Raw genomic sequence first — 19,951 nt, forward strand, 5'->3', positions numbered from 1 at the left:
ACAAAGTTTTGAACGAACTAATGGTTGAACATATTAGTTCAACTATTAGTTGAACTAATATGTTGAACTAATTTGTTGGGGTTTTGCGTGGACCCTTCAGAAGTCAGGCCCAGGGCACATGCCCGGTGCGCCTGCCGTTAAATCTGCTTCTGAACACAGCCCATTTATTTACTTGTTCATTGATGACTCCCAGCAGCTCTTGAAATCCCCAGCAACTTGCTTTCCGGGCTGCTGCCCATTCCAATAAAAGCATTAAGTATTCTTCCAATAATATTTCATTTTACTAGAGTTAGCATTAGTAGAGGCATATGATGCAAGAAAGCAAGCTTAAGCAGCATCAGCCAAAAAAAAAAAAAAAACACTTCCACTTCACCCCTCCGTTCGTTCGAAATATCTGTCCAGCTGAGCCTTAAATTTATTTAGGCTATCAACTTCCACAACAAGGGATGGAAGTCTTTTCCACCAACCAACTACCTGCTGGCTAATGGCAAATTTCCACACATCTATCCTACATCTGTCTTTCCTCAATCTAAGTTTATGCCCTCTCAGGTGATTATTCTGAGCAAGAGGAAGAAACCCATCGGCATTGAGCATGCTCAAACCATTCAAGGTTTTATACATCTCTATCAGATCACCTCGCTGGTGCCTAGTCTCCAGACACTGTAATTTGCAAACCTTAAGCCTTTCTTAATAAGAGCAACCCTTTGTTCCATTCACTAATCTTGTTTCCCTTCTCTGTACTCGTTCCAGCAGCTCTACATCCTTCTTGAAATGAGGCCTCCAGACCTGTATACAGTACTCTAGGTGTGGCCTGACCATTGCCTTATAATCATTGCCTTATGAGAGAATAATCACCTCCTTATCCCTGCTAGAAAAATTCCTGTATATCATTGACAAGACACCATGAGCTACTCTTGCAGCCTGTCTGCACTTCTCAAAGAACTTCATATCTGCCTGCACAATTACCCCAGGTCCTTTTCATTCTCTACCACTGTCAGTGTAGTACCACAGAGTTAATACGTTGCTCTGGGGTTGCTGTTTCCCATATGTAGTACTTTACATTTGTCAATGTTAAACTTCATTTGCCACCTCTCAGCCCATCTGCTCAACCTTTCCAGATCCTGTTGCAGCAACATAGCATCAGTAGTGTCCTTAACAACCCTGCCAACCTTTGTATCGTCTGCAAACTTGGACATTAAGCTTGATATACCATCATCAATATCATTTATAAATACAGAAAACAACAATGGACTCAACACTGAACCCTGAGGGACTCCACTAATAACATTAGTCCACGATGAGCAGTGTCCATTGATTACCACTCTCTGTCTTCTCCCCCTCAACCACCCCTTTATCCATAGCAGCAGTTTGCCTCCAATGCCACACTGCTCCAATTTGTGCAGCAGTCTTCCATGTGCAACAGTATCAAAAGCCTTTCTAAGATCCAAATATATAATATCAAAGTTATTCCTTGCGTCCAGTTCTTTTGTGACTGCATCATAGTATCCAATCAAATTGGTCAGGCTAGACTTTCCCTTAACAAGGGAAAGTCTTGAGACAAGGGAAGAGTTCCAAGGGTTATTGTTTGTTTGGTGTCTAACAATGTGTTACAAGAGTGACTGTATCTTTCGTTTTTTAGGAATTATCTCTATCTGTATCATTCACTAGCTCATTCGCTGGATCTATCAAATGTAATTCCCTCCGCCGCTGCTTTTTGTAATAGGTCATGTATGAATTATGGATAATAATTGACTAATAATTGTCTAGTACACATTGAGTACGGTATGATTTTTGTAAAAATTGTTTATTTTTCAAAAGAGTGTCATCTGCAGATGAATAGTCTGAAATTGGCAGAATGCAGGGGGGGGGGAGATATAAATAGAAAATAGATGAAGAGTGAAAAATGCATACAGAATAAAAAATTATAAACAGTGAAGTGGGATAAATTATATAAATAATAATTAATTTTTCATTTTAACAAAAAAAAAAAGCTGAAAATTAATATATTTTAATTATTTTTATAATTAAAAATTGTCTAATAGACTCCATGCAATCATTTGTGCTCCATATATGGATGCTACCAATAGTGAGTTAACTCTGATTCCTATGATATGGCATCACATCATGGCCTAAGCTTCCCATAAAATATTAAAAAACAAGTAAATCTAATCTAATTATATCACAGCTCACAGCTGAGTTGTCATCTGAATTGTGGTTGTTAGTTCTTGAAGTCAGTTTCTACAACACTCATAGCTGAGATTATTGCCGAAGTTATAAATTTTCACATGCACTTTCTAGGTAACCAGCTTAGTTCTTCTTGAATATACCCAAACAGTGGCTAACTAGCCTAGAAGGTGGTACTGAACTCAAGCATGCAGAAAGTATTTTTCACTCTCAGTCATTTTAACATGTAATTTTATGATCTATTATGCCCGTCGGCCAATCAGTGGGATGCATAATCTTATTAGCTGTTATGGGTCTGCCATACAGGTTTATTTTGTTGAATCCTCCAGTTAGATTACTGCAACTAATATAAGATGAAATAAAATGACACCAACCTCAACACTAAGAAGTTTACAGAATTGATAATTTTCACTGATTACTAAAGTTTTGACTTCAGTAAACTTTTTAGTTTTTAAATAGTTGGGTGTCATTTTATTTCCTCCTAATTTAGTTGCAGTAGTCTAACCAGAAATTTGAAGAAACGAATCTGTATAGTCAGTCGCACTTCCTTACAACTAATTCTTGTAAGGAAGAGTTGAGGTCCTTGAGGTTGTCACAGACATTCTCTCAGATATGCCAGACAAGCTGTTCTTGCTACCTGGGAGTCTAAAACGCTGATGGAACTGATATTCGGGTGACACTCAAGTCAAGTGGACCCAATTTCGGCGAAGTCCGGACGGTCTATGACAGCCAAATCCTCTGCTTGCACCTTCACGATGGTGGGACTGTTAGTAATCCTGGGTATAACCTTCATGCACAAGCACATGATGGGTGACCACCCAGGTGTGAACCAACGTAAGCAGGGATCGAGGTGTGGTGCCCACACCACATGGAGGAACGCCGCCCCTCTATGTTACCAGGCAGTACTAGGTGGTAGATGACTCTCATCAACCGGTGAAATACCACCACTTTGCTTATTGGAGGCTTGAAGTGGTGGAACCCATGTTTAGTCTCTAGAGCTAAGTTCCGGCCAACCCTTCCCTATCTCTTCCATCATGCAGTATGATTGATGATTTTTGAGGTTATGATGAATGTCGTGGCGAGATCCAATATTCCTTACATTTCGAGGGTACAGCTCTAAAATGGTGTTCGCAGGCCGGCCGCTAGATAGTACACCGGATCAAACCTATTGGTAACTCTCTAGGAGGCTTTCGGATCAGCTAGTGTATAATCTTGCTACCTCTACTCTGCCAGATAGTGACTGGAGGGAGTCCGAGTAGTGTGTATGCGGGGAGCATTGTCGAGGCCACGTTATGTCAAGGATCTGGGTATATTCTTACCACATGTACGCCATATCCAAAAATTTCATTACTTCATACAGCATGTCCCACCCACTTTTTCTTACTATTGAATACACCATGAATTGTCAAAATAATAGAGCAAGCTTATCTGCGAAAAGATCTAAACCTCCCAAGGACTTCCTAATTCATTTCACAAATATACGTGGTCTCAATTACAATCTCAACGATGTCCATTTCCACTTGCAGTCTTCCAAACCCCATGTACTTTTTCTGGCTGAATCTCAGTTATCAGTTGATTCAACTACTGCTCATCTCAGATGTCCAAATTATTTGCTGTATGATTCCTTTCGCCTCAAAGGTGGTACTTGTGCATATGTCCGTTCTGATATTCCCTGTCAGAGACTTGGCAATTTGGAATCTCCTCTCTTTGATCTTCTCTGGCTTAAAATCTCTCTACCTCATTGTGTAAAATTCATCTGTTGTCTCTACCGTTCTCCCAACTCCACTAATCACTTGGAGCTCTTTGACTTCCTCTCTTTGCAACTTGACTTTCTCCAGTCCAACTTTCCTAACAGTGAGGTAATTTTCCTTGGTGATTTTAATGTTCACAACTCCAGCTGGCTTCCGTTTTCTAGTCACACCGACCCAGCAGGTTGAGATGCTGAGGCTTTTGTAATTACTAATGACCTAGCACAGATTGTTCATTTACCTACAAGAATACCGGACAATCCTAATCATACAGCCAATACACTTGATCTTTTTCTCACAAACAACCCTTCTAAGTACAAGGTTGAAGTGAGAGGTCCTTTAGGCACTTCAGATCACAACTTGGTGATTGTCTCTTCTCCAATGGAACCTTTATCTCATGGCTATTCCCAACCTCGTGTTGTTTGGCATTACAAGAATGCTAAATGGGATGACCTGCGAGACTTCTTTTCTTCTTTTCCTTGGTCTGATTACTGTTTCAAAACTTCTGATGTCAACGTTTGCTCACATCGTGTCAGTGAAATTATTCTTGCAGGAATGGAATCCTTTATCCCACACTCCACTTTAAAATCTCGTCCTTTATCTAAACCTTGGTTTTCCAATAAATGTGCTAAGGCTGTCCAAGAGAAGAATGTTGCATATCGTAATTGGCTTGTTTCTAATTCTTCAGTTTCATTTTCTGCCTACACCAAAGCTCGCAACAATTGTAAAGCAGTTATTAATCAGTCCAAACTAGAGTTTGAACAGGCTAAGAGTAGAAAACTTGCTTCTTGCCCTAATGGTAGCCGAGCATTCTGGTCTCTTGCCAAAGCTATTGGCCGCAACTTTTGCCCATCTCTGCTCCCACCTCTGTCCAAACCAGATGGTTCTGTTGTCACTTCAGCCAAGGATAAAGCTGACCTGCTAGCATCCCATTTTTCTTCGAGCTCATGTATTAATGATCTTGGTAAAACACCTCCCACAATTCCTAACACGCTCCATTCAATGCCTCCTGTGGTCTTCCGTCAAAAGGATATCAGAAGGATTTTGATGAATCTTGATGCTACGAAAGCGCCAGGTCCTGATGATATTTCTCCACTTGTTCTCAAAACCTGTGCTCCTGAACTTATTCCTATTCTTTGCCGCCTTTTTTCACTTTCTTATTCCAAAGGTGTTTTTCCTTCTGCTTGGAAATTTGCTCATATCCAGCCAGTTCCTAAAAAGGGTGACAAATCCCTCCCATCCAATTATCGTCCCATTGCAATTACTTCTACTCTTTCTAAAGTAATGGAGAAATCAATTAACCGCCAACTCTTAAACTACCTAGAAACCTTCCATCTGATCAACGATCACCAGTATGGATTCCGTCAGTGTCGATCCACTGGTGATATTCTGGCTTATGTTACCCATTTATGGACTAATTCAATGGAAAGGTTCGGTGAAACCCAAGTAGTTGCTCTTGACATCTCAAAGGCTTTTGATCATGTTTGGCATAAAGGTCTTATAAACAAGCTTCCATCTTATGGTTTGCCAAATGTTTTTTATAATTGGTAATCCAGTTTTCTCTCTGACCGTTCACTGTTTGTTTGTTGTTTATTTGGTTTTTAGGAGCATTAGCAACTAAGGCCATATTGCTCCGGGGATATGTGGTGGTCATTCCCTGACCTATCCGCATCCTCAGTATTTGGTGGTCATGGGGTTTGAACCCCTGTCTAATCAAGAAGCGTGTGCTACGCCCTGCTGCTCCTGCCCACCTGGCTACGGAGGTGCCACCGTTCACTGAGGGTGATATTAGATAGCTTTCTGTCTTCTCCACTAATGTTGGTGTCCTCCAAGATTCAGATCTTTTCCCCACCCTTTTGCTCTTGTATATTAATGAGCTTCTTGCTTCTTTCATTGACTGGAAATTCTATCCATAGTTTTGCTAATGATAGCACATTGCATTCCACTTTCCAGCTTGAGAAACCTTGTCCTGCTCAATCAGCTTCAACTTCTTGAAGGGCCGCTACCAATTCCTTAAATTCCGATCTCCAGGTAATTGCAGTGAGGCAAAGACCACTTAGTTGATTTCAATCCTTCTAAAACTGAGTCCTGTCTTATATCTTGCAAAAAGGATTCTTCTGCTGCTATGATTATCTTTGGTGACACTCCGATTTCTAAGCATGATGATATATCTCTTTGGGGATTACCCTGACTTCTAATCTCTCTGAGCTCAAGCTCATTACAAATATTGCTTCTTCTGCATCTAAAAAACTTGGTTTTCTCTTTCGCTCTGTTGTTACTTTTCTTCCAAACAGCTGTTCACTCTGTACAAATTGCAAATCCGCCCTACCAGGGAATATTGTGCCCACAACTGGGGTGGTACCCCCAAAACCTTTCTCAGACTTCTAGATTCCATTCACAAGAGCGCAGTTAGGTTAATCGATAACTCATCTCTAACAGAGTCTCTCCACTCTCTGTCTCATAGACGTACTGTTTCTGCTGCATGCCCTTTCTACAGATACTTCCATGGGCACTGTTCTTCTGAATTGTCTTCTATAATTCCTGCTCTCTCTTTCAAAACAGTCCAAACTCATGCTGCCATCAGCCAACATCTATTTACTGTCCAACTTCAAACTCACAGAACCAACTTTTCGTCTTCTTCGTTTATTCATTCAACTGCTGTTTTCTGGACCAGCCTTCCTTCATATGTATTTCCTGAAAATTACAATCTACAGAAATTCAAGTCTAATGTCAACAAATATCTTCTTTCATCTTTTCAACCTCCAACCTTTATGGATTGTAAGGCATTGGCACTTTTTTTAGTTGAAGAGGATCTTCCCAGAGTCTAATGACACTCATTAATATTTCAGACAGTGTAGTTCACCCATATGCAAGCTTTTTAATTACAACTGAATTAATTGCAACATAGCAACTTTCTCTGGAGTTTTGCTCTCCTTTAATCTCATTACCTTTTTCTACCAGATGTTTCTCTGATATATAATAATAAAATTCTTTATTCATAGAAATGTAGGACACGATTCCCGCTACAGGCAACCAGAGGAATCTCACAATTAACTGTACACATTACATTCAGTACATAAAAAACTGCATGAGTACACAGCAAATACATAAAATACACTGAAAGTGCTAATAGATTATACACAGCTTACATTGCATTATATAGTTATTATAATAGATTATATAGAGCTTATATTGCATTATATAGATTTTATAGTTATTATATACAAGCTGCAACACATTGAGACAGTCTGGAAACTTTCACTGGGAGTTGACTAGTTCCGCTGACAATTTCAGGAATGCTGACTGCACTTGACTTGGATTTGTGCTTTTCTTCTCTGTAAGCAGAATCTCTGGACCACACATCCAAATCAATGTTTGCGGAGTTTAGCACACCGTTGATGCTGTATGGAAAGTGCCACTTAAAGGTCAAGGAGCTTCTGCAGGTTAGAACAGAGCACTGGACGGTTTCTGAGGGCTCTACCAAGGATTTTCCCGCCTATGATTTCCCAGATATTAACGAAGTCGAGAGCAGCGAGCACAGATTAAGTACCATTGTGAGCTTCCTTGCATATGCCAAGTGCTGGGCCAGGGTGTATCTCAGATTTATGCAGAGCTGTGATTTTGATGTTGTATAGGGTAGGTGAACCCAATTGTTGGCCCACTTTAGAACCCAGAATTCCAGACCCCAGAGCGTCTTCAGACTGGACATAGGAGCAGCCGACCGAACTTCAGTACCATAACTGATGATAGAACTAAAATAGTAGAGGAGAAATTTTGTGACTATTTCCTTGTTGTGTGCTCTACAGAGATCAAGTTTCATACTCCAGAAAGCCCGCAATGCTCTCAAACGCAGTTGCTGGATTTGTTCGTTATATGTTAGGTTTTCATCCATTACCACTCCTAGGAATTTTATGGAATGAGTGGCGACGAGAACATGGAATTGGAGGGCTGCAGAAAGGCTGCTGGATTGAGTCTGCTTTTGCTCTAGGGTGAGAAGATGATATACTTGGACTTTTCAGGGTTTATTTTAAGCCAAAAATAGGTAGCGTATTCCCAGAAAGAGGACATATATTTGTTCAGGATGACAGACTTCGATAATTCCACTGCCTGGTCTGGTGAGGTGTTAGCCGGGCTTGAGAGGTAACATACAATATCATTATGTCACTTATTTTACAGCAGTCTGATTTGGACTATGCACATAAAGGACATAAATTGCAAAAAGTGGCTGCAGGACAAATGTGTAAAATTTGCTTTCGCCCAGAGAATAATTGATGTTGGAACAAACCTCTGTCTGGTGTTGTAGAAGTGGGTGGTTTGAATACATTTAAGTAATGATTGGCCATATTATTAAAGAACTAATAAAACATCCGTGACTGGAGCCTTACCCTCCTTTAAATCCAGTAATTTTTCCAATAAATTCAGATCATTACATCACTTTAGTTACAGCAGTTTGACTCCTTAATGGCAACCTAGCCAAGTGGTAAAGTGCCCATTAACTATGCTCACTCAAATGACCACGGTTCAAGCGTGTGCAACTATTGTGTAAGCGTGTAACTATTGCACACAGTGCTCTGTCTGTACTCTTTCTCTCATGAACTCTGACTGATAAGCCCAGTGGAACCAAAGTTGGTTTTATTTTTCAGTAGTTCCATAGTGCAATGCTTTCCAAGTGAGATGTGAAGACATTTCAAGTGTGGTGTAGAGCAGAAATACATATTTTTAATTTAATGAAAAGTTGAAATGCAGTTCTCTCCCTCTTAGTAGCCATGTGAAAATAGCAAATATTAGTTTCTTAATGTGCACAATTATTCCATTTCCAAAAATCTCAGCACGTGCTCTCAAAACTGTAGGGATCCCTTCCCTACAGACAGTTCAGCTGGTGATATTTTGCTTTAACAACATTTTCTCTCTCTCTCTCTCAAAAAAAGGAGCACACTCTTACTAGTACTAATAGATTTAATCCCTCCCTTAGTGGCCTCTGATTACATGGCACTACATCCATAATTACCATATATACCAATGTATGATTGAATATGTGAGGAACACTGTTTTGTTATGATATTACTCTAAGTACCAGTAACATAAATTAACTTATTTGAACAACAATTATTATACATAATGTTTTGTTTATGAATTCCTTGAATTGGATGATCACATGCTGTATACAGAATAAGTATTGCATAGCTTAAACTTTATAAAAATAATGCTTAAATGAATCACTATACAAAATGAAAAGCATAGCTTATTATGCACTTATCTTGTAGAATGAAAGGTTTTATTTAAATATAAGTTAGTAATTCATAGTAAGGTGTTCATAATTCCTATTTCTTGGCACTATATTTTTTATATTTGTATTTTGGTTTTACTTTGTGTGCTCCTATTTACATAAGTTTAGTTTTTCTTTCATATATATATTATGTACCATACATATAGAAAACTTTTGTTCTTTAATTAACAGCACTTCATCAGACAAGTCCAGAAAACAATCACAAAGATGAAACGAAAGATTATGATACTACTTGTAGAAAGTTTGGAGAAAGAAGTCGGGATCACATAGTGTCAACATTTCATTTAGATGAACCAAATAACATCAGTGAAGATCCACATGTGATAAAGATACTGCAAAAACTGAATAGGATATATACAGGTTCCATTAAACCTCTTGAAAATGCATATAAATTTAATGAGTTGAATACAAATGTTATCTCAGGTAAAAAATTTAAAAGAATCAATTTTTTATGATAATTTAAGTTTATTAATAGCATAACCAAATGTGCAAAAACAAAAAGTTGTTTTTAGATGAGATAATATTAAAAAAAGTAGTTTAAGGTATTTAATTGAATTCCCTTTTTTTTTCTTTAACATTGATGTTCCTATCTAAAGTCAAAGTTGTGATTGGATTTTAATTCCCTACTAATTTCCCAATTCTCCTCATATATGAGGAGGATTGGGAAATTAGTAGGGAATTTCATATATGTGATTTTTAATGTAAATGCATTTAAGCAAAATTTTAATTTTTCTCAAATTTCTAGCTAAATATTCTGGCTAGACATATTGAAACCTAAGCTGCAGTATCCATTTTTCAGTTTGAGATTCAACATATCTAACCAGAATATTTAATATATATTATTAATGTAATGAATTTGATGAAATGTATAAGCAAAGGGAATATTACGGCTGTGTCTATTTTAAACTAAGTTGTGTTGAGAATTAAATAAAATGTAAAAATCACCAGTGCATGTACACAAGGGGCTTGCTAAGACTATCTTGTCTCCTCCGCAGATAGCATTTTTGAAGTTTGTTAAAATAAATTAGACTGTGATAACATGAAATAGAATTTTAAAAATTCAGTAAAGAAGGGATCTTTTTGCTGGCACATCACCTTGTCAGAACTACAATGCTAAAAAAAAAAAATAATAAAAAAAAATAAAAAAAGAGAGAGAAAGAAAGAAGAAAAAAAAAAAAAGAAAAGTGAACATAACATTTAAACAATCCTGAAACAATAAGACTGGATTGAGAGGCTGTGGCCCTATTCTATGACAATCAACCCCAGTTGTGGCATACTTGCCAAGTTTGGAAACCGAGATACCAGAGAGCATAGAAAGCATAGAACTAAATTAATACTGTCGAAGCTCTTTATGGTGACCCTTTAACATCCCAACACGTTATAATGTCCTATGTGGTTGGTCCCAGCCAATTTTTCATTAACCTAATGCTATTTTACATTCATTATAACGACATTGAAAATAAAAGGATTTCTCTATAATAACCATAAATATCTACCTCTTAATCTGAATTTTTACTTTTTTATTGCAATATTCACATTTAAAAACGATAGAATGCTTCAAATATATTGAAGTAATTGACGAGCTTGCAGCCTGACATGAGAAATCATTTGTTAAGATTTCTCACATTCTTTTCTCATAGTGCAGTAATGAAATGAACATCTGCTAGAAATTCATTTCATTAGTTCAAGTGTATGTTTATTGTTTTGGCTCCAAGAAAGCAGATAGCTTTGCTAATTACAGATAAAATTAGGATTTTGAAAGTTGTAGATAATGGTGTGCATTCTAAGACTGACATCGCCAAACAGTTCAGCATTCCTAAGAGTACTCTGTTCACAATTCTGAAAAATTGGAAAAGGATTGAAAGTTTAGAGAAATATGTTGCATCAGGTAGGATTTGAGCATGACAGGCAAAGTATCTGAAGGATCTTGAAGGATCAAAGGATCTTGAAAAAGTACTTTTGGAATGGCTAATGATGATGCATGCAAAAAACGTTCTCGTAGGTGGTAATCTTTTAAAAGCTAAGGCTGAATCGTTTGTGCATCGAATGGATATTTAAGAATTTAAAAGTTCAGATAGATGGTTTCTGAAATGTCAGAATCATCATGGCCTGTCTTTCAAAAGAGTGTGTGGTGAAAATGCAGCTATGGACATTGACGCTACAAAGGAATAGAAGGAAAATCATTTTAAAATGTTTTCCTGACATATGTTGAAATAAATTTCACTGTTGATGAAACGGGACTCTTGTTTTTTAAATTGCTACTCAATAAAACACTTAAATTTAAAGGGGAGAAATGTAGTTGCGGAAAAAAAGCCAAACAACTGATTACCATTCTCCTAGCAGCAAACATGTCTGACGCAGAGAAGTTTCCTCTTTTAAGCATTGGGAAAGACCAGAAGCCTCCATGCTTTAAAGGTTTGAAGACATTACCAACTATGTATCGAGCAAACCAAAAGGCATGGATGACATCACATATCTACGAAGAATGGATCAGACACTTAGATCGCAGGATAAGTGAGAAGAACAGAAAAATTTTCCTGTCTGTGGATAATTGCACCCCCATTATCAAGTGAATGACCTACGTGCAATCACTGTTGAGTACCTCCTACCAAATATGATTTCAGTTCTTCAGCTACTTGATCAAGGTGTAATCCAGTGTTTTAAGAAAAACTACCAAAGAACGCTGTCTTGAAATCAAAATTCAATGTGAAATCATCGTCCTGCAGGCAGTGTGTTTCAGCAAGAGATAAAGTTGATGAAAAAGTAATCGTCAACTGCTTCAAACATTTTTTTCATCATTCAAGGTGGTAAGCCTTGAATAATGCAATGTGTGTGAAGTTTCACTTGCTTCTTGCTCTATTAATTATGCTCTATGAAGGGCAGCAAGAAGGGCAACAAGTTTTACCCCAGGGGCTCACATCTGGTGAGTATGGGCTTGGCACACCCAGGGTCCCGAGCTGGATATCATCATTCTTCTCTTTCTTGGTGATTTCCTTCTACTTCCTTCTCTCTCTCTCTCTCTCTCTCTCTCTCTCTCTCTCTCTCTCTCTCTCTCTCTCTCTCTGTCCTAGGGTAAATTAATTTTTTTTTGGCTGGTGCAGCATAAGCCTCAGGCTTCCTTGCACCATATGGCTAATAATAATAAAGGGGCACTTTTACCAAGATAGGCTTAAGTTCTGCAAATTGCAGCACTGGAGACTAGGCACATGCAAGGTGATCTGATTGAGGTGTATAAGGCCTTGAACAGGTTGAGCAAGCTCAATGCTGATGGGATTCTTCCTCTTGCTCAGGGGGCATAGATTCAAATTAAGGAAAGACAGTCGTAGAATAGATGTGCAGAAATTTGCCTTTAGCCAGCAAGTAGTTGATTGCTGGAACAGACTTCCATCTCTTGTTGTGGAAATTGATAGCTTAAATAAATGTATGGTGGAGGTGGACAAGCAATTGGAGTGAATAGATGAGTGAAATGGGAGGGGTTTGTTTTTGGCTGATGCTGCATAAGCTTGCTTTCTTGCATCGTATGCCTCTGCTAATGTTAATTAATTGCAAAGAACAGTCCGACAATAACAAAGAAATATTTGAGCATGTGCGTCATCACCTTAAATTTGCAGGAAACCTTAAGCTTCAAAGATTACGCAGAAGTGGATGTGGACATTGAATGTTTTCAGGATATGCACGAATGAAGAGGAACTCGTTGCAGACGTAATGGAATCTTCCGAAATGTGTAGTGATGAAGAGGAGGAACCTACTGTTGTTGAACAAGAAGTTTAAGTGAAAGATTCTCATCAGGAATTAGAACTTGTACGTCAATTTTTTTCAAGTGCAGCCTAACTGCAAAAATGAAATAACTGCTATTGCACACCTTCATAATTCTCTTTTAAAACATGCCCTACCATTGAAACAGTGTATTTTGACAGATTATTTTAAAGTATGAAACAATTGTCTTGATAGGTATATAGTGAAATTTACAATTTAATTGTAACCATACTGCATTCTACAATCAATGCAGAATTGCAGAATTTACAACCATAATTTTCTTGTTTGATACTGTGGTACATATTTTAAAGTTGGTCTCAGGTGATGATAGCATGGTTTTTTTTTTTTTTTCCAGAAACTCGGGGGTTTTTTGTTCGGCAAACAGAAAATTTACAACAGAATACACCCAATTTACTAACAGTATACATGGAGCAGTGTGGCCTTAGTTGCCGATGCTCCTGATAAGGCTGATGCTACACCCTATTACAACAACAGCATATTATAAATAAGAGTATAAGAATATAAATAAGGGAAAAGGAGGTGATTGTCCCTCTGTATAAGGCAATGGTCAGGCCACGCCTTGAGTACTGTGTGCAGGTCTGGAGCCCTCATTTTAGGAAGGATGTAGATTTGCTTGAACATGTACAGAGAAGGGCAACAAGGTTGGTGAGGGGAATGAAGGGATCCTCTTACCAGGAGAGGCTTAAGTTCTGCAAATTGCAGCAGCTGGAGACTAGGCACCTGCGAGGTGATCTGATTGAGGTGTATAAGGCCTTGAATGGGTTGAGCATGCTGAATTCTGGTGGGATTCTTCCACTTGTTCAGATTACGAACATAAAGGGGCATAAATTGAAATTGAGGAGGGACAGATGTAGAATAGATATGCGGAAATTTTCCTTAAGCCAGCAGGTGGTTAATTGCTGGAACAAACTTCCATCTGTCATGAAAGTTGATAGGTTAAATAAAGTTAAGGAGGAACTGGACAAACATTTAGAGGGAATTGTTTTGTAATTTTTTTTTTTTTTGGCTGATGCTGCATAAGCTTGCTTTCTTGCATAACGTGCCACTACTACTAATTACATTAAATGTTCAAGCTTTTACTTGTTTTGTTGCTGATTTTATGAGCAATCGATATAACGTCCTTCCCAAATAACAACTGTTTTTCTCATTCCCCTAGGGGGGGTCATATAAAGCTTCGACTGTAATAATACCTTGGATAGTACCTCCTTGTTGGAAACTTCAATCAGAATGTTGGAAGTTAATACATCCCATCAGAGAGAACCTGTCAATAATAAAATGAAACAAAAAATGTTATTTATATAAATAGACCTGTAAAAAAAAAAAAAAAAAAAAAAAAGGGTGGACCTGCTTATTCTGTTACACCCATGTAGATTAAATGCTTAAAATGGTGTGGGGAGTATCATTTATAGGTTTCTCAGTGTTTATTGGCCAAAAAAAAAATATTGCAATACAGATAATATTCAGTTAACGTACCCTATACAGTGGCAGCCAGAGGGGGCATACAGCAGAACATGAAAGTTTTTTCTACATCAAAATTTGAAATAAATACACAAAAATAATTAAACATAATTTAGCATATATTAAACAAATAAATGCAGTAAGTAAACAATAATGTACATAATAAAATTAATATGGATATTAACAACAGTTAACATTACACAGTGCAAGAAACAGTAGTATCTACAATTTCTTTTTTGTAATTTTATCAGCAGAGAATAAAATAAGATCAGTGTTGAGGCTTAATCAGCTTTAATCGAGGGGGGGGTAAGGGAAAAGTTTATTAAATGCTAAGGGTATGTTGTCAAGAGGAACCCAAGAAGGCTTGAGTCTAGTGTATGAGGGTCTGGGGGGTGGAATGTGCCTGCCTGCATTTTTTTTCAAATGGAAGGAGCCTACTAGATATCAAAATATAATATTTACAGGAGGAAGAATAAAAGGCATGTGGAATGGCAAAGATTTAATTAATATCTATCATAATGCAAGCAAAAAATTATATATAATTATGATTTCTTTTATTTTTGTTAAAATAGTATATTTCAAGATAATTTTATCTTGAAATGTCTGTTTTAAGGAAAGAAGGAACTGCAGTATTTTAAAATAATAATTGGAGAAATCATAATTTTTAATATAAAACATCTGGTTATTTGGCATAGATAAAATGTTAGGATAGATAATCCAAATATACTGTGTTGAAATTGTTTGCAGCAATGATTAACCTAAAAGCTGCTAATGATGATGACAATTACTGTTAAAATCTGACCATCTTTTCCAGTATTTTAATATTTAGAGAAAGTGAAGGGTAAAAATAAAAAATATTTATTGTAGTACTAAATAGTACACAATAATCCATCTTGGCAGACATGCCACTGGTTGCCCTTAAACATTTTTTTGATTTAGTTTATTTTTATTGATTGAATTTTGATAAAAAAAAAAGTATAATTTCATTATAAGTGAATGTCAGGTTGGGGTGGGAGAACAGCCGGATCATCAGAACCAATCATTAAGATGATCCAAGAATTCCATTCAAGGAATTTAAGAAGCTGAATTAGTAGAGTAGTATTAATAAAATACTGAGAAGGAAGGCAGGAACACAGAGAGAGAGTTTTACTTTTGTAGGTCACAAACATAGCATAAATGAAAGTAGAATTTTTTTATTGAAATGTTGTTTGGCATAAGAAAATTCAAATGTGAAATAAAGAAAGAAAAATGTTTCCACTAAATCCTGTGCTGGTGAATGTAACACACATCTCATAACTTTATTATTGTTTAATTTTCTTATCTATTTAAATTCATGGTAATTAATTGAAAGGTCCTCTTTAATAAATTGTTAACCTGCAATAATGAACTCTTATTTCTTTTTAGAGAGTGATGTCTTTAGTCTTCCAAAAATAACATTTATAGGTCCATGGAGCACTGGAAAGTCATCAATTATTAACTATATTCTAGATATTGAAAATACTAGTTATGCCCTTCCATCTGGTAAGTACAGTATTAAAAAATGCATTATTTATTAATAGTGAATGTGTATTCAGAAGAATTTTTCTAATTTTTATCAGAATTTATTGTGCCTTATTTCATATTTATTAGTATGTAGTTGAATTTTCTATGATAGAAGAATAATTGATAATAAGAGAGAATTAAAAATTGCCTCTATCTTATATATCTCAAAACGTACCTCAGATGAAACAATTCCAATCTGATCATCTAGCCTTCTTTATCAAAATCCCAATCCAAACAGGCAGACACTCTTTCATGGCAAATAAATCCAACAAAGAGATAAAAAGATTTTAAGTCTGAACACATATCACAATGAAGAGAATTTGCTTGTCTCGCACCCTCTAATAGATTTTTTTGAGGACCTCATAATAGCTGTTGCTGCATTCTACAGATGGCTTGCTTTTATCTCAAGATAAAACTACTACTGCCATTTCTAAGTACTTCATATTCTGGCAGAACCAAGACATGAGAAATCCTTTTGGTCTAAGCAAAAAACACTTGGAATCCATCCCCATAGCTGCATCAGTTATTTTCAGATCTCAGTTTAAATACACCACAATATAACACAAGTGTCAGGTAACAACTTTAATACCTGTTTTCAAGTGAAATGTGTTATAGCCAAAAAAATTGTACCATTTTTTCCCCCACCTGTATGCAGTACTCAAGGCATGGCCTGACCATTGCCTTATACAGAGGGACAATAACCTCCTTTTCCCTGCTAGCAAAATTCCTATATATCATTGACAAAACCCCATGACCTGCCCTGGCAGCCTGTCTGCATTGCTCAGAAAACTTCATATCTGACTGCACAATTACTCCCAGGTGTTTTTCATTTTCTAGTACCTTAAGTGTAGTACCACACAGTTGGTACGTTTCTCTGGGATTACTTCTACTCATATGCAGTACTTTGCATTTGTCAAGGTTAAACTTCAGTTGCCACTTCTCAGCCCATCTGCCCAAATTTTCTAGATCCTGTTGCAGTAGTACGCTGCCATTACTGTCATTAACAATCTTGAACCTTTGTATCATCTGCAAACTTCGACACTAAGCCTGATATACTCTCATCAATATCATTGATAAATATACAAAACAACAGTGGGTCCAACACCAAACCCTGTGGGACTCCACTAATAACATTAGTCCACGAAGAGCAGCACCCATTGATTACCACCCTCTGTCTTATCCCGCTCAACCATCATTTTATCCATTGTAGCAATTTACCCTTAATACCATTCTGCTCCAATTTGTACAGTAGTCTTCCATGCGCAACAGTGTCAAATGCCTTCCTGAAATCCAAGTATATGATATCAAAATTATTATTTTTTTTTTCCCAGTTTCCTTGCAGCCACATCATAGCATTAGCATTAGTAGAGGCATGTGATGCAAGAAAGCAAGCTTATGCAGCATCAGCCAAAAAAAAAAAAAAAAAACCCACTTCCACTTCACCCCTCCGTTTGTTCGAAATACCTGTCCAACTGAGCCTTAAATTTATTTAGGCTATCAACTTCCACGACAAGGGATGGAAGTCTGTTCCACCAACCAACTACCCGCTGGCTAAAGGCAAATTTCCGCTTGTCTATCCTACATCTGTCTTTCCTCAATTTGAATTTATGCCCTCTCAGGTGATTATTCTGAGCAAGAAGAAGAATCCCATCAGCATTGAGCATGCTTAAACCATTCAAGGCTTTATACACCTCTATCAGATCACCTCGCTGGTGCCTAGTCTCCAGACACTGTAATTTGCAAAACTTAAGCCTTTCTTCGTAAGAGCACCCCTTTGTTCCATTCACTAATCTTGTTGCCCTTCTCTGTACTCGTTCCAGCAGCTCTACATCCTTCTTGAAATGAGGCCTCCAGACCTGTATACAGTACTCTAGGTGTGGCCTGACCATGGCCTTATACAAGGGAATAATCACCTCCTTATCCCTGCTAGAAAAATTCCTGTATATCATTGACAAGACACCATGAGCTACTCTTGCAGCCCGTCTGCACTGCTCAGAGACCTTCATATCTGCCTGCACAATTACCCCCAGGTCCTTTTCATTCTCTACCACTGTCAGTGTAGTAACACAGAGCTGATACGTTGCTCTGGGGTTGCTGTTTCCCATATGTAGTACTTTACATTTGTCAATGTTAAACTTCATTTGCCACCTCTCAGCCCATCTGCTCAACCTTTCCAGATCCTGTTGCAGCAGCATAGTGTCAGTAGTGTCCTTGACAACCCTGCCAACCTTCGTATCGTCTGCAAACTTGGACATTAAGCTTGATATACCATCATCAATATCATTTATAAATACAGAAAACAATAATGGACCCAACACTGAACCCTGAGGGACTCCACTAATAACATTAGTCCACAATGAGCAGTGTCCATTGATTACCACTCTCTATCTTCTCCCCCTCAACCATCTCTTTATCCATAGCAGCAATATGCCTCCAATGCCACACTGCTCCAATTTGTGCAGCAGTCTTCCATGTGCAACAGTATCAAAAGCCTTTCTAAGATCCAAGTATATAATATCAAAGTTATTCCCTGCATACAGTTCTTTTGTGACTGCAACATAGTATCTAATCGAATTGGTCAGGCAAGACTTCCCCTTAACAAAACCATGCTGTGTCCGAGCTATAACTGAAGTCTTGTCTAGATGATCCTGCAGTGCTTCCTTAACCAGTGCCTCCATTAATTTTCCTGCAACAGAAGTTAAACTCACAGGTCTATAATTACTTGTGTTGGCCTTTGATCCTCCTTTGGGAATTGAGGTCACATTTGCACATCTCCAGTCTATGGGTACCTCCCCTGAGTCCTTGGACTCAGGGGAGGTACCCTTTAATATAACTGGATAGATCCCATCCACCCCAGGTTCCTTTCTTGTGTTTATCTTTAACAATTTCTCCTCCACTTTACTCTCAGTTATTACAAGATTCTCTAGCTTACTGCCAGAGTTGAATACACCTCTGGCATTCTCCTCGCTGAATAACTCCTCATGTGTGAATGTCGATGCAAAATATTCATTTAGTTTGTTAGCTACCTGAGCAGGATCATCAACAGTTGAGCCATCGATATCAAGTGGACCAATGTGATTCATCCCCTTCCTTCTAGAGTTTACATAAGTAAAGAACTCTTTGCTGTTTTTCTTTGCATCCCTTGCCAAAGATTTCTCGTAATCTGCCTTTGCCTGTCTAACCTCCTTTGTAACTTGGTTACAGATCAACTTGTATCTATCATTGGCTTCTGTGTCACGTGTTAATTTATATGTATCCCATGCATTTTTCTTCTCTATCATATGTCTCATTAGTTCATCTGACATCCATTTAGGCCTAAACCTTGAACAATATTTCTTAGTTGGCATGTAAAGCCTAATAGCTTCCAAGATAAGTTCTTTGAATGCTTCCCATTTTGAATTTGCTGTTGGTCACATCTTCATTTGGTCCCACTGTATAGAATTTAAATACTGTCTCAGACCATCGTAGTCCCCTTCACGTAAGCAATAACCCTTTTCTTTACCCCTGATGGTAGTTACCTCTGAGTAAATCCCACTTCAGCACACTGTGATCACTGCCACCTAGTGGTTCCTTTATCATATTCTTAATGCATGAAGAATCACTACTGATAATCAAATCAAGAGTATTACTCCCTGTAGTTGCCTCTCAAACATGCTGATGTAGAAAACAATCATACAATAAATCCACAAAAGCCTTGCTAGTGTGTGAGTGACCAACCCACAAATTCCAGTCAATATCTGGGATATTAAAATCCCCCATTATAAGAGTCTCTGATGTACTGGCCTACTCTATTTCCCTGTACAGTTTCTTATTATACTCATCAGAGTCATTAGGCCTTTAGCACACTCCTACTCTCAATTTTGATCTCCCAATGCTTATGTCACACCAAACTGACTCGACACTGGACTGTCCAGCGATGTCGACTGGCTTCACTTCCTTGGATTTTGTGTGTTTC

The 19,951-nt window shown here is 37.7% G+C and overlaps 1 protein-coding gene across 2 annotated transcripts in view; it reads left to right on the plus strand.

Annotated features, from left to right (window-relative positions):
• LOC150079679 (sarcalumenin-like) overlaps positions 1-19,951 on the plus strand; it is a 60,103-nt gene that overhangs the window by 10,086 nt on the left and 30,066 nt on the right. For both annotated transcript variants that reach the window (XM_090382552.1, XM_090382551.1), the window contains exons 2-3: positions 9,391-9,642; positions 15,859-15,975. In XM_090382552.1, the coding sequence (XP_090238678.1) occupies positions 9,391-9,642; positions 15,859-15,975 (369 nt within the window). The remainder of the gene's footprint in view (positions 1-9,390; positions 9,643-15,858; positions 15,976-19,951) is intronic.

The sequence above is a fragment of the Mastigoproctus giganteus genome, chromosome 10, assembly GCF_048544385.1.
Source record: "Mastigoproctus giganteus isolate SK-2022 chromosome 10, ASM4854438v1, whole genome shotgun sequence".
NCBI classification, from domain to species: Eukaryota; Metazoa; Arthropoda; class Arachnida; order Uropygi; family Thelyphonidae; genus Mastigoproctus; species Mastigoproctus giganteus.